Consider the following 13,297-nt stretch of genomic DNA (forward strand, 5'->3'; position numbering starts at 1 on the left):
CACTTATTATATATTTAAATACTCAAGTTAAGAAAACACACTGTAAATGACAAACTGTTTTTAGACTTACAGAAAATATATTTCATTTAGGCTGTAATTAAAATGTCATTATTTATATTATTGTCCTTATAATCATGAATACCTTCTCCGTTGCATTATTCATAACAGCCAATTCTGAAAATCTTCCTGTGCAGTCTGCTTGAGCTTCATCCCAGGTTTTCTGATCAGCAGTTTCAGCGTTATGAACCGCGTAGCAGCTGGACTCGTAGTGATACCAGCCACTCTGACAAGAGCTACAGTTTCTCACTGAAAAAACAGAAACCAACCAATAAAAGGCATTACTTCATTATGACATTATTGTTATTGGTTATTTTTGGAAATAATTCATGTGTTCTGTACGTACCGCCTCCATCTATGGGGCAGTATTGATCAATGCTCCACTGAGCTCGACTGACGTTGAGCTTAATGCTCTCTGTCTTTATGTCTTGTAACGTCTCAGTCAAGTTTTTTCTCTGTGTCTCCAGCTCCTGGTTTTGTTTCTTCAGTTCCTGGTTTTCTGCAGTCAGGTCTGTGTTGTTACTCTCTAAGGCAGTATAGGATTTATTCAGGTTGTCGAACTGGACTGTCAGATCGTTGACAGCTGAGTTCAGTTTGTGGACGATGTTCGTCAGTTCCTGGTTTCCTGCAGTCAGCTTGGCGTTGTTTTCAGAAATGACCGAAGTAACTACAGTGACAGAGAGTGGAAGATGTTGGTATTGAAGACTTTTTCTCAGGTTCATTTATATAAAACATTTGATAGAAAAACACAATTAAATGTTTTATATTATAATAAAAGACATCGAAGAAGGTTAGTAATTCTCAAATCTATCTTAAAACAATAGTCCTACGAAAATAACTGTTGGACATGTTGGACACAGATGACAGTGCAAAATAAGTTAGAAACTTTGCTCATATCAGGATTCAGTGAACCAAGTTTGTCAAATCAAGTGGTTTTCATCTGAAGTCACTGTCTTTGTTGTACAAAATGTCCTCCATGTGTTTTTGTGTTAAAGAATTTTGTAACTTAAGATGATTCACTCCAGTTTGAACAGGAGGAAGTTTTTTTTAATGCCTCTATGATGGGGAAGGATGGCAGCGCCTTGGTGTTCCTCTGACATAAGCTACTTCCTGTTTAAAATTATGCTATTTGCAACTCTTACTCATGGTTATATTTCATATATGTATTTTATATTTATTTCTTCTTGTAGCCTGGTACGGCCCTCTGAGTCTCGTTGTACGTGTAAAATGACATTTGTACCAGGAAGTCCCACTGAGATCAAGATCTCTTGGGCATTATTGTTTTAAGACAGACTTGAAAAAAATGTGAACCTATCCTTTAAAAAAAGACTGACAACAACAAGCGAAGAAGAAAAGAAGATTTGATCTGAACCAACATTCACATAGAAAAGTACTCACAGTGGATACGAAGGGCCATGATGACGATCAGTATCACCCAACACCCTGCCACTGCTGAAAAAGAGCGAGTGAAGGAGCCAAACTTCTGGTCTGAAAGAAAAAAAGGAATCCAGTTGAAGCTCCTCAACAACTTGATTTAACATTTCAAATGGATTATCAGCTTTCAGACAGTCACCTTCAAAACCTTCGTCACTGCCACATTTGATCAAACATAATAAATACATCTCATGCTGCACAATATCACATTTGTGAAATGTATTGTGTTCATAATTCACCTGAAGTGGCGGCTGTTTTATCCACTGTGCATACTGCTGAGTTAACATAATCAGCTTCTTCCTCAATTTCCTCTGAAAGAAACAAAGTTCAATCACAAATGTTAATGAGACTAAACTGAACTTCCAGATTCAGTCTCAACATGTTGAGCACTCTGGAGAGATGATACAACATTTGATATGAAACAAATACAATATTTTTGTTTGAAATGTGTCGAGCAGAAAAAATGTCAATTCAAAAGACTGGATTTAAACATTTGGACATTTTTAAACCCTGTGGTGCTCAGGTGCTGTCAAACATCAGAAGATAAAACTATAAACTATATATCTGTAACATCTCTACACTGCAACACTTATGTTTTTTATGTTAGTAACTGGTGCATTAAGACATAGCAGACAAAGCAAACACATAAACAGTAGAATTGTTTAAATACCAGTTGCTGCTGTTGGTTTTCTGTTCATCTTGAATGCTGCAGTCCTAAATGAGGGCTTCAAGGTAAGTGTCAAAGTCTGAACTGTTACTGATGTTTGGAGCGAGTCTGGTTCACTGTGAAGGTCTTGACCTTACTTCTGTTTCTGCGGTTGTTTTTTCATCCTAGTAGTTAATTATGTCAAGGGAAGTCTAGAAGTGTGAATTACTGTCCGCACAGTGTCACGTACTGTGTGTTGCTATGACATTAACACTGGGGTATGAAAGTCAGACATGCACAGATTCAAGTAGCTTAAAACACATACATGTTAATACACACACTGCAAACTGTTTCATTGGGATGCTTTTTAATTCATTTCACATCATGAGCATGTATTCTTGATGTCATAAAAATCCTGATTGACATCATACAGAAATGTATTAACTGTTTAATCTGAGCATAAAATGTAGCAGCTGATGATGCGGGAGCTTCAGCCAGATGTGGTGTTTAGGTTAGGCTGCAAACAGGGAAATGGTTGTGTTGTGTTGCATGTATTAATTGATTTATAGTTCATTAATAATGAAGTTCAACATGTGTCGTTGCTCTTATAGTTCCTGTCTGTCGTGCTGCTGTGGCACAGCTTGTATCACAGATGTAAGCTGTGATAAAACATGCACCAGATTCTCACAGTGACATTTCACAGTTCTCTCAGTTCTTTCTTGACCACACCAAAAAAAGAGAGACACCACAAAGAAAACATTCTCGTCAGACATGCAGTGACACTTCCCTAACAACTGAGACTCACTGCCCACAGCTACAAGGCTGATGATGACTTTGTGTGTTGCCGATCGGTTGAGCTTCAAACACGGAAGGACACACTGAAAACCAGGCCTCATTAATAAAACTCTGATGCTGAACTTGGCTTGCATTATGATTACGACTCATTACTCAGGTATTTTCAAACAAACCATGTAGCATGGAGCATAAGCACAGTGTTGTGACGAGAGAAATGAAAAAAATTCAACATTTCTAAACATGGCCCCAGAATTTCTTCGTCTCATCCTGTTCAAAGAGGTCAAAACATCCTGAACAAAGTTTTTCATTCTCACCAAAAACACCTGTTTGGAACATTCCACAGGTGAACAGGTTCGTTGGTAACAGGTGACAGTATGTGACATCATCGAAAGGCTCAGCTGTTCACGAGCAAGGATGGGGCGAGGTTCACCACTTTGTGAAACACAAGATTGTATGAAGGATGTTACTACATGGGCTCAGGAGCACTCCTGTAAAACTGCTGTCTGTACACACAGCTCCTTTGTAAATGATTGCATTCTGTTTTTATTGACAGCGTCTCAACATTTTTGGAATCAGGGTTAAAAGAAAAAGACAATTACAAGAATGTGTGGCAGCACTTTTATTAAACACAACAGGAATTTGCTTGAAGATAGACAGATACGACTTAACTAACTTATTCATGTTAATCTTCTTTACATCAGAACACAAATGCTTTAACAGCTTTGGGATCATTCTGTTATGAACAGGTGATGCAGCGCCCCCTGCTGACCAATCAGCAACAACCATCTTAAATGTTACAATAGAAATAATAAGACAATAAGAAATAAGAGACGTTGAGTACTTTTGTTGGACCCTTTCATCAATCTGCTGATACATAAGTTCTTCACACTGCATCTCTGACAAAGCAGAAGAAAAACACATCCAGATTTGGTTATAATTATCACTTTAGTGCAACTTAAGGCCTCTCACTGTATCCTTTTAAATGCTGATGTCACCTATGGTCAGAACATATAATCCAAAATCTATAAATAAATGACATCTGAGTGTCTGTTTGTTCAGTGACAAACACACGGACACACAAACAGCTTTGAGGATTAATTCACTTGACATAAATGATTGTTTTGACTTTTTCTATAAAAAAATTAAAGTCATTTTTGACAAAAACAAATTGGGAAGTAGAAGAACTGCAATCATCATCATCATCATCATCATCATCATCAGCCATTGTTTTTTCATGGAATATTAGCTGAACATTAAGCTTTTTTACAGCGATGCCCTGAATTCACATTCAAATGGGCTAGATGAAACATATATGGTTGTAACCACGGTAATAACAAAGAAGAAATTATCAAGCTCAAATAATAGCAAATAGATCAATAAAAACAATAACTAGCAAACATCTCTGAATTGATGAACAATCATGGTAAAAGAGAAGAATAACACCACAGCAATAAAAACAATGAATAACAGACATGTTTGAATCACCCAAACTACTTCATTCATCTTCACAGAGCATCCAGGAGCCTTCTGAAGTTTCACTGCAGTGGTTTAACAGATAAAACCGTCTTTGTAATATGTAAGAAAAACGACAAAAACAAGAATGTGTGGCAGCATTTCTATTATATATAATGGACTAAACGAGGAATTAATTGCCAGGTACAGAAATAAAACAAAACATTCACCTCTACATGTTAAAGCTAGGGATGGTTAGCTTTGAGAAACCAGCAGGAGCAAGCTACATTTGAAAGTAAGCAACTGGAGAAAACCCACGGCCTCCCTTCAGGCCTCCCTCCAAACAGAGCCACTTCTCCAAAACACACGAAGGTGCACCACCGGGCGGCACCAACAGCCCTGTACAGTTCTGGCTGTGTTAGCGGCTAGTTTGCTACATTCAACAAGTTCTCTTAGCTTTTAAAGTGCAATATATACAAACAGAAACAAACTCCGCTGAATGCCACGATCATATCATCAGTCAATCAATGGAGCTTTCAGATTTAGGTACTTTGGTTTCGGCTGTTTTGCTGGTGTACGTGTGTTCTTTGTGCTAGCTGGGTTAGCCACTGAACAAGTCTGTTCCTGCTAGTAGTCAGATGTACACCGTTGGTATGAAAGCAGTTATTGGGCACCTGTTTCCCCCTTCCTCCTGTTATCTGCATGTACTGTTTCTAAAATCCCCAACAACCTCCAAGCTCACAAAGAAAGTGACGCTAAAATAAGCTGGTTGCTAACGGCACAGAGCGATGTAAACAAGCTAGCAGCTGTTACCTTTTCTTTTGCAGCGATTTAGCCATTTTATTGCCAGGGATCACTTCCCCATGTGCAAACCAAGTTTCTCCAGACACCAATTTTGCAGGCTCACAGTCGCTGCATCATGGGTTTAGTGCCACCCAAGATGATTGTGATTGGTTTAAAGACATGCAAACAAGCCAGAGCTCTTTTCTCTGGTTCAGGGGCTGTGTGTTTTGTGCTAACTGGGTTAGCTGCTGAGCAACAGGCTCAGCGGCTGTGTATCTGAGCGCTAGTTTGCAGTTAGTTCACTAAGTTCAACAAGCTCTGTTAGCCTTTTTTGTCAAATAAATACATAAATAAACAACTATATTGAAAGGCACAGTCATATAAACTCAAGCAAAATAGTCGTCATGAATGTACCTCAGTCTGAAAAGGCTAGCCAACCTGGTCGCTACTTCTTTTTGCTGTGGATGTGTGCTTTGTGCTAACTGGATTAGCTGCTGAATGACAGGCTCAAGAGGCTGTGAGCATGGTTGTCATCGCTAACCATTTCCAACTATCACATGTTTCATTCACATGTAAGAAAACATATAGCATTATCGTAATGAACCTAAACAACTAACATGGCGTTTGTAAGTACTCACCCCTGTCAAGTTAGCATGTTAGCATTCGGAAACCAATCATTAGAGGCCTGCAACAGCCACATCTTTTTCTAAAACAAATAATACATGTGAGACAAAATATGCTTCTTAGACTACCAACCTTCAGCTTTAATATCCTTCACATCACGATACAAATACACAGTTATAGCGTTACCAATCACTTTATGCCGACATAAAACATGTCCTAGCTGCATCTTGATGAAAGTAGAAGAACACACACACATTTAAAATGCATTCATTCATTATCCTTAAAATGCTTTTCCTTTACAGGGTCACAGGGGCTGGAGCTGATCCCAGCTGACATTGGGCAAGTGGCAGCGACACCCTGGATACATCACCAGTTAATCACAGGGCTGACATATTGAGACAAACAACTATTCACACTCACATTCACAGCATCCAAATTCAAAGTCCGCACAGAAATGCCCTGCCCGCCGGGTCTTCAACGCAGGACCTTCTTGACTTGAAGCAACAGCGCTAACCACTGCACCATAATCTGGTAACTTTCTCAAGTTTTACTGCAGTGGTGTGAGAGACAAAGACTTCTTTTCACAGATCCATGCGTTCTTGTTGCTGCAGTTCACTGATTCCAGTCCTTTTTTGTTGTTTTTTGGGAAAGAAATGGCACAGTGACCTTCAGTAGCAGTTGCTGGTTGTATCCAGGAGCTGAGGGAAGATCATGATGTTTAGATCGAGGCTGATAGAGTTCATGATTCAAAATGTTTAAGAATGTGTGTCTTACGTTTCAGTCAGATTTCTTCCGTCGAGCCACGCCCACTTCCCATCTACGACTCTCAGGCCAATCCAGTATCCATTGACTCCAACATAACTTTTGTCCTTGATGTATTTCTGACACCAGAGAGACAGTTATTATATATTTAAATACTCAAGTTAAGAAAACACACTGTAAATGACAAACTGTTTAGACTTACAGAAAATATTTTTTGTTTAGGCTGTAATTAAAATGTCCTTATAATCATGATTACCTTCTCCGCTGCATTATTTATAACAGCCAATTCTGAAATTCTTCCTTTGCAGTTTGCTTGAGCTTCATCCCAGGATAACTGTTTGTTACTTGGAGCGTTAAGAACCGCGTAGCAGCTGGACTCGTTGTGTAACCAGCCCACCTGACAAGAGTTACACTTTCTCACTGAAAAAACAGAAACCAACCAATAAAAGGCATTACTTCATTATGATATTATTGTTATTGGTTATTTTTGGAAATAATTCATGTGTTCTGTACGTACCACGTCCCTCTCTGGGGCAGTATCGATCAATGCTCCACTGAGCTCGACTGATGTTGAGCTTATTACTCTCTGTCTTCATGTCTTCTAACGTATCAGTCAAGATTTTCATCTGTGTCTCCATCTGCTGATTATTTGTCTTCAGTTCCAGGTTTTCTGCAGTCAGCTTGGCGTTGTTTTCAGAAATGACCGAAGTAACTACAGTGACAGAGAGTGGAAGATGTTGGTATTGAAGACTTTTTCTCAGGTTCATTTATATAAAACATTTGATAGAAAAACAACTAGATAGAAAAGATAGAAACTTTGCTCATATCAGGATTCAGTGAACCAAGTTTGTCAAATCAAGTGGTTTTGTTCTGAAGTCACTGTCTTTGTTGTACAAAATGTCCTCGATGTGTTATCGTGTTAAAGAATGTTGTAACTTAAGATGATTCACTCCAGTATGAAAGGGAGGAAGTTTTTTTTAATGCCTCTATGATGGGGAAGGATGGCAGCGCCTTGGTGTTCCTCTGACCTAAGCTACTTCCTGTTTAAAATTATGCTATTTGCAACTCTTACTCATGGTTATATTTCATATGTGTATTTTATATTTATTTCTTCTTGTAGCCTGGTACGGCCCTCTGAGTCTCATTGTACGTGTAAAATGACATTTGTACCAGGAAGTCCCACTGAGTTCAACATCTCTTGGGCATTATTGTTTTAAGACAGACTTGAAAAAAATGTGAACCTCTCCTTTAAAAAAAGACTGACAACAACAAGTGAAGAAGAAAAGAAGATTTGATCTGAACCAACATTCACATAGAAAGTACTCACAGTGGATACGAAGGGCCATGATGACGATCAGTATCACCCAACACCCTGCCACTGCTGAAAAAGAGCGAGTGAAGGAGCCAAACTTCTGGTCTGAAAGAAAAAAAGGAATCCAGTTGAAGCTCCTCAACAACTTGATTTAACATTTCAAATGGATTATCAGCTTTCAGACAGTCACCTTCAAAACCTTCGTCACTGCCACATTTGATCAAACATAATGAATAAATCTCCTGCTGAACAATATCACATTTGTGAAATGTATTGTGTTCATAATTCACCTGAAGTGGCGACTGTTTTATTCACTGCGCATTCTGCTGAGTTAACATAATCAGCTTCTTCCTCAATTTCCTCTGAAAGAAACAAAGATCAATCACAAACGTTAATGAGACTAAACTGAACTTCACTTCCAGATTCAGTCTCAACATGTTGAGCACTCTGGAGAGACGATACAAAATTATAAAATGAAAAAAATACATGAAACATACAATATTTCTCTTCTAAATGTGTCGAGCAGAGAGGAAAAATTTCAATACAAAAGACTGGATTTAAAAATTTGGACATTTTTAAACCCTGTGGTGCTCAGGTGCTGTCAAACATCACAAGATAAAACTATAAACTATATATCTGTCACATCTCTACACTGCAACACTTATGTTTTTTATGTTAGTAACTGGTGCATTAAGACATAGCAGACAAAGCAAACATATAAACAGTAGAATTGTTTAAATACCAGTTGCTGCTGTTGGTTTTCTGTTCATCTTGAACGCTGCAGTCCTAAATGAGGGCTTCAAGGTAAGTGTCAAGGTCTGAACCGTTACTGATGTTTGGAGCGCGTCTGGTTCACTGTGAAGGTCTTGATCTTACTTCTGTTTTTGCGGTTGTTTTATCAACCGAGTAGTTAATTATGAAATTCTTGTGAAGTCTAGTGGCCCACAGCTACAAGGCTGATGATGACTTTGTGTGTTACCGATCGGTTGAGCTTCAAACACGGAAGGACACACTGAAAACCAGGCCTCATTAATAAAACTCTGATGCTGAACTTGGCTTGCATTATGATTACGACTCATTACTCAGGTATTTTTAAAACAAACCATGTTTTTCTAACACTAACCAGGCGGCTTTGTGTGTAAACCTAAGAGGAGCATAAGCACAGTGTTGTGACAAGAGAGAGATAAAAGCTATTTCTAAACCGGGCACCAGAATTTCTTTGTTCAGGAAGTTGTGACATCTTTGAACAGGATGAGACAAAGTTTTTCATTCTCACTTGTTGAAAGCTTGCAGATATTTTCAATCTTCATCTTCTTTCAAAGATCTTCTTCTTCATCTTCTTTTCATATCTTTCAAACATGTTGGGACAGCAGCAACAAAAGACTGGGAAAGTTGTGGGATGCTCCAAAAAACACCTGTTTGGAACATTCCACAGGTGAACATTTTAATCGGTAATGTGGGAGAAAAAATCGAAGGTCAAGAACAACTGTGGCCTCACAAGATGAGATGTCGTACGTGTAAGGGATAATGTATAGTTCGGAGGTTGTTATGGAGAAAAAAACCCCGACAGGTTGTATGGAACAGAACAGAACAGATCCCTGACAAACCAAAGCTGTTGGAGTCACAGCTTCAAAAACCACCACATTCAGACGCATCTGGGAGATGGGCTACAATGGTCTGGTTCCTCTGGTCACTCCTGAGCCTGAGCCAACGTAGGAAGCGTCTCAACTGGGCCAAGGAGAAGAAGGACTGGACTGTTGGCCAGTGGTCCAAGGTCCTCTTTTCCGATGAAAGTAAAGTGTGCCTTTCATTTGGGAATCAAGGTCCAAGGGTTTGGAGGAAGTGTGAAATATCCACAGTCAGTCATGATTTGGGGTGCAATGTCCGGTGCAGGTGTTGGTAAACTCCACTTTCTTAAATCCAAGGTCAACGTAGCAGTCTACCAGAATGTTTTAGAGGACTTCATGATTCCTTCTGCTGAGGATCTGTATGGAGATGCAGATTTCATCTTCCAGCAGGACCTGGCCCCTGCCCATACCGCCAGAAGCACCAAAACCTGGTTTGATGCCCGTGCCATCACAGTGCTTGACTGGCCAGCCAACTCGCCGGACCTAAACCCCGTTGAGAATCTATGGGGTATTATCAAGAGGAAAATGAGGGGCACCAGACCCAAAAACAAAGAAGAGCTGACAGCAAGCATCAAGGAAATCTGTGCTGCCATAACTCCCAGGCAATGCCACAGGCTGATGGCCTCAATGCCACGGCGCATCGAGGCAGTGATTAAGGCAAAGGGATTCCCAACCAAGTATTGAAGATTGACATATCAAGTACCATCTTTTCATTGATTTGATGTGATCCTAATTTCTTTCTTTTTTTCTGCAAAAACTGAGAAGTAAATGCTGATTTCTTCACAGTATTCTAATTTTTTGAATTCCTGTTTTCGTGGGTTTTATGAGCTGGAAGCCCAAATTATGTACAAATAAACAAATAAATACTTGAAATCGTTTAAATTGTGGGCCCTGAATCTATAATCTATGAAAGTTTAACTGTTTGAATGGAATTATGGAAATAAATAAACTTTTCCATGATATTCAAATTTTTTGGAAAGGGTCTGTACATGCACACATACATACATACACATATACATAAATACACACACACACACACACACATACATACATACATACATACATACATACATTATAAATTATAATTTAATTTGATTTATCAACCATGTATCTTATGTTACTTATGTATGATAGCTTATATTTTGATTTCCTTTGTCTTCTATAAATATGAACTACTCCCAACCATGATAAAATATGGAACAACGAACGGTCTGTCTTACAGTATCACACTGACATTTCACCAGCTTCTGTCAGTTCCTATTGATAAAACAGAACAAGATAAAGACATCACAAAGAAAAACATGAAGTTCCTCTTTGTAAAACACACAGTGTGACAACAATCAATACATAAGAAACAGACAGTAACAGGAATGTGCGGCAGCATTTTTTATTCATCATAATAGACAACCAGAAATGTGCTTCTAGACACACAGATATCACTTAACTGTCATCTTTGCATATTAATAATTTTTCCATTAGAATACAAATGCATGAGAAAACAGCTCTGGGGTCAGTCTGCTGAGAAAAAGTGATGCGGCGCCCCCTGTTGGACAATCAGCAGTAAGAATTTCAATTGTTACACAGTAAACACATTTTTGGTCCCATTCATTAATATATCACTACATACTGACATAAAATGTTTAATCACTACATTTCTAATAAAGCAGAAGAAAGGCGTTCACACATGGAGCACATGCACACATTTGATATGTACAAACCAGCTGATATTCTCTTAACTGTAATTAGTCTTTAGTATCTGGTCACCTTTTTACTGCAGTGGTGTGAGAGACAAAGACTTCTTTTCACAGATCCATGCGTTCCTGTTGCTGCAGCTCACTGATTCCAGTCCGTTGTTTGGGATGTCGTTTGGGAAAGAAATGGCACAGTGACCTTCAGTAGGAGGCGCCTGTTGCATCCAGGAGCTGAGGGAAGATCATGATGTTTAGATCGAGGCTGATAGAGTTCATGATTCAAAATGTTTAAGAATGTGTGTCTTACATTTCAGTCAGATTACTTCCGTCGACCCACGCCCACTTCCCATCTACGACTCTCAGGCCAATCCAGTATCCATTGATTCCTGATCCTGCATAGCTGTTGTCCTTGATGTATTCCTGACACCAGAGAGACAGTTATTATATATTTAAATACTCAAGTTAAGAAAACACACTGTAAATGACAAACTGTTTTTAGACTTACAGAAAATATATTTCATTTAGGCTGTAATTAAAATGTCATTATTTATATTATTGTCCTTATAATCATGAATACCTTCTCCGTTGCATTATTCATAACAGCCAATTCTGAAATTCTTCCTTTGCAGTGTGCTTGAGCTTCATCCCAGGTTAACTGATGATTAGGCAAAGCATTACTAACCGCGTAGCAGCTGGAGTCGTTGTGTAACCAGCCCGCCTGACAAGAGTTGCATTTTCTTACTGAAACAACAGAAACCAACCAATAAAAGGCATTACTTCATTATGATATTATTGTTATTGGTTATTTTTGGAAGTAATTCATGTGTTCTGTACGTACCACCTCCATCTATGGGGCAGTATTGATCAATGCTCCACTGAGCTCGACTGACGTTGAGCTCATTCCACTCTCTCATCTCGGTAAAGTTTTTTCTCTGTGTCTCCAGCTCCTGCTTCTGTGTCCGGTTTTCTGCAGTCAGGTCCGTGTTGTTACTCTCTAAGGCAGTATAGGATTTATTCAGGTTGTCGAACTGGACTGTCAGATCGTTGACAGCTGAGTTCAGTTTGTGGAAGATGTTCGTCAGTTCCTGGTTTCCTGCAGTCAGCTTGGCGTTGTTTTCAGAAATGACCAAAGTAACTACAGTGACAGAGAGTGGAAGATCTATTTATACAAAACATTTGAAAGAAACACAATTAAATGTTTTATATTATAATAAAAGACATTAAAGAAGAAGTTAGTAAATCTCAAATCTATCTTAAAACAATAGTCTTATGAAAATGAGTCTGTTTTCTAATAATCTTCTTTTATTGTAGGACATGTTAGACACAGTCTTATCATGCAAAATACATTCAAAACTTTGCTAATATGAGGATTCAGTGAACCAAGTTTGTCAAATTAAGTGGTTCTTATCTTAAGTCACTGTCTTTGTTGTACAATGTGTACGATGTGTTTCTGTGTTAAAGAATTTTGTAACTTAAGATGATTAACTCGATTTCTCTAACAGCCTGGATTCTCGTTGTGCGTGTACAATGACATTTCTACCAGGAAGTCCCACTGAGTTCAACATCTCTTGGGCATTATTGTTTTAAAACATGGCTTGAAAAAATGTGAACCTCTCCTTTAAAAAAAAACTGACAACAACAAGCGAAGAAGAAAAGAAGATTTGATCTGAACCAACATTCACATAGAAAGTACTCACAGTGGATACGAAGGGCCATGATGACGATCAGTATCACCCAACACCCTGCCACTGCTGAAAAAGAGCGAGTGAAGGAGCCAAACTTCTGGTCTGAAAGAAAAAAGGAATCCAGTTGAAGCTCCTCAACAACTTGATTTAACATTTCAAATGGATTATCAGCTTTCAGACAGTCACCTTCAAAACCTTCGTCACTGCCACATTTGATCAAACATCATAATCTGTAAATAAATCTCCTGCTGAACAATATCACATTTGTGAAATGTATTGTGTTCATAATTCACCTGAAGTGGCGGCTGTTTTATCCACTGTGCATTCTGCTGAGTTAACATAATCAGCTTCTTCCTCACTTTCCTCTGAAAGAAACAAAGTTCAATCACAAACGTTATTGAGACTAAACTGAACTTCACTTCCAGATT

The 13,297-nt window shown here is 38.6% G+C and overlaps 1 protein-coding gene across 1 annotated transcript; it reads right to left on the reverse strand.

Annotated features, from left to right (window-relative positions):
* Nucleotides 1-11,487: 11,487 nt before the first annotated feature.
* On the reverse strand, nucleotides 11,488-13,234 carry LOC311254170 (uncharacterized protein; the record flags this gene model as incomplete). The annotated part of the gene is made up of 5 exons (XM_084384567.1): nucleotides 11,488-11,604; nucleotides 11,762-11,925; nucleotides 12,023-12,319; nucleotides 12,882-12,971; nucleotides 13,163-13,234. Coding segments are annotated over 5 exons (740 nt in total), but the record flags the coding sequence as incomplete, so codon positions are not given.
* Between the last annotated feature and the right edge of the window lie 63 nt (nucleotides 13,235-13,297).

This window comes from Pagrus pagrus (assembly GCF_965226575.1).
Source record: "Pagrus pagrus genome assembly, contig: HAP1_SCAFFOLD_512, whole genome shotgun sequence".
NCBI classification, from domain to species: domain Eukaryota; kingdom Metazoa; phylum Chordata; class Actinopteri; order Spariformes; family Sparidae; genus Pagrus; species Pagrus pagrus.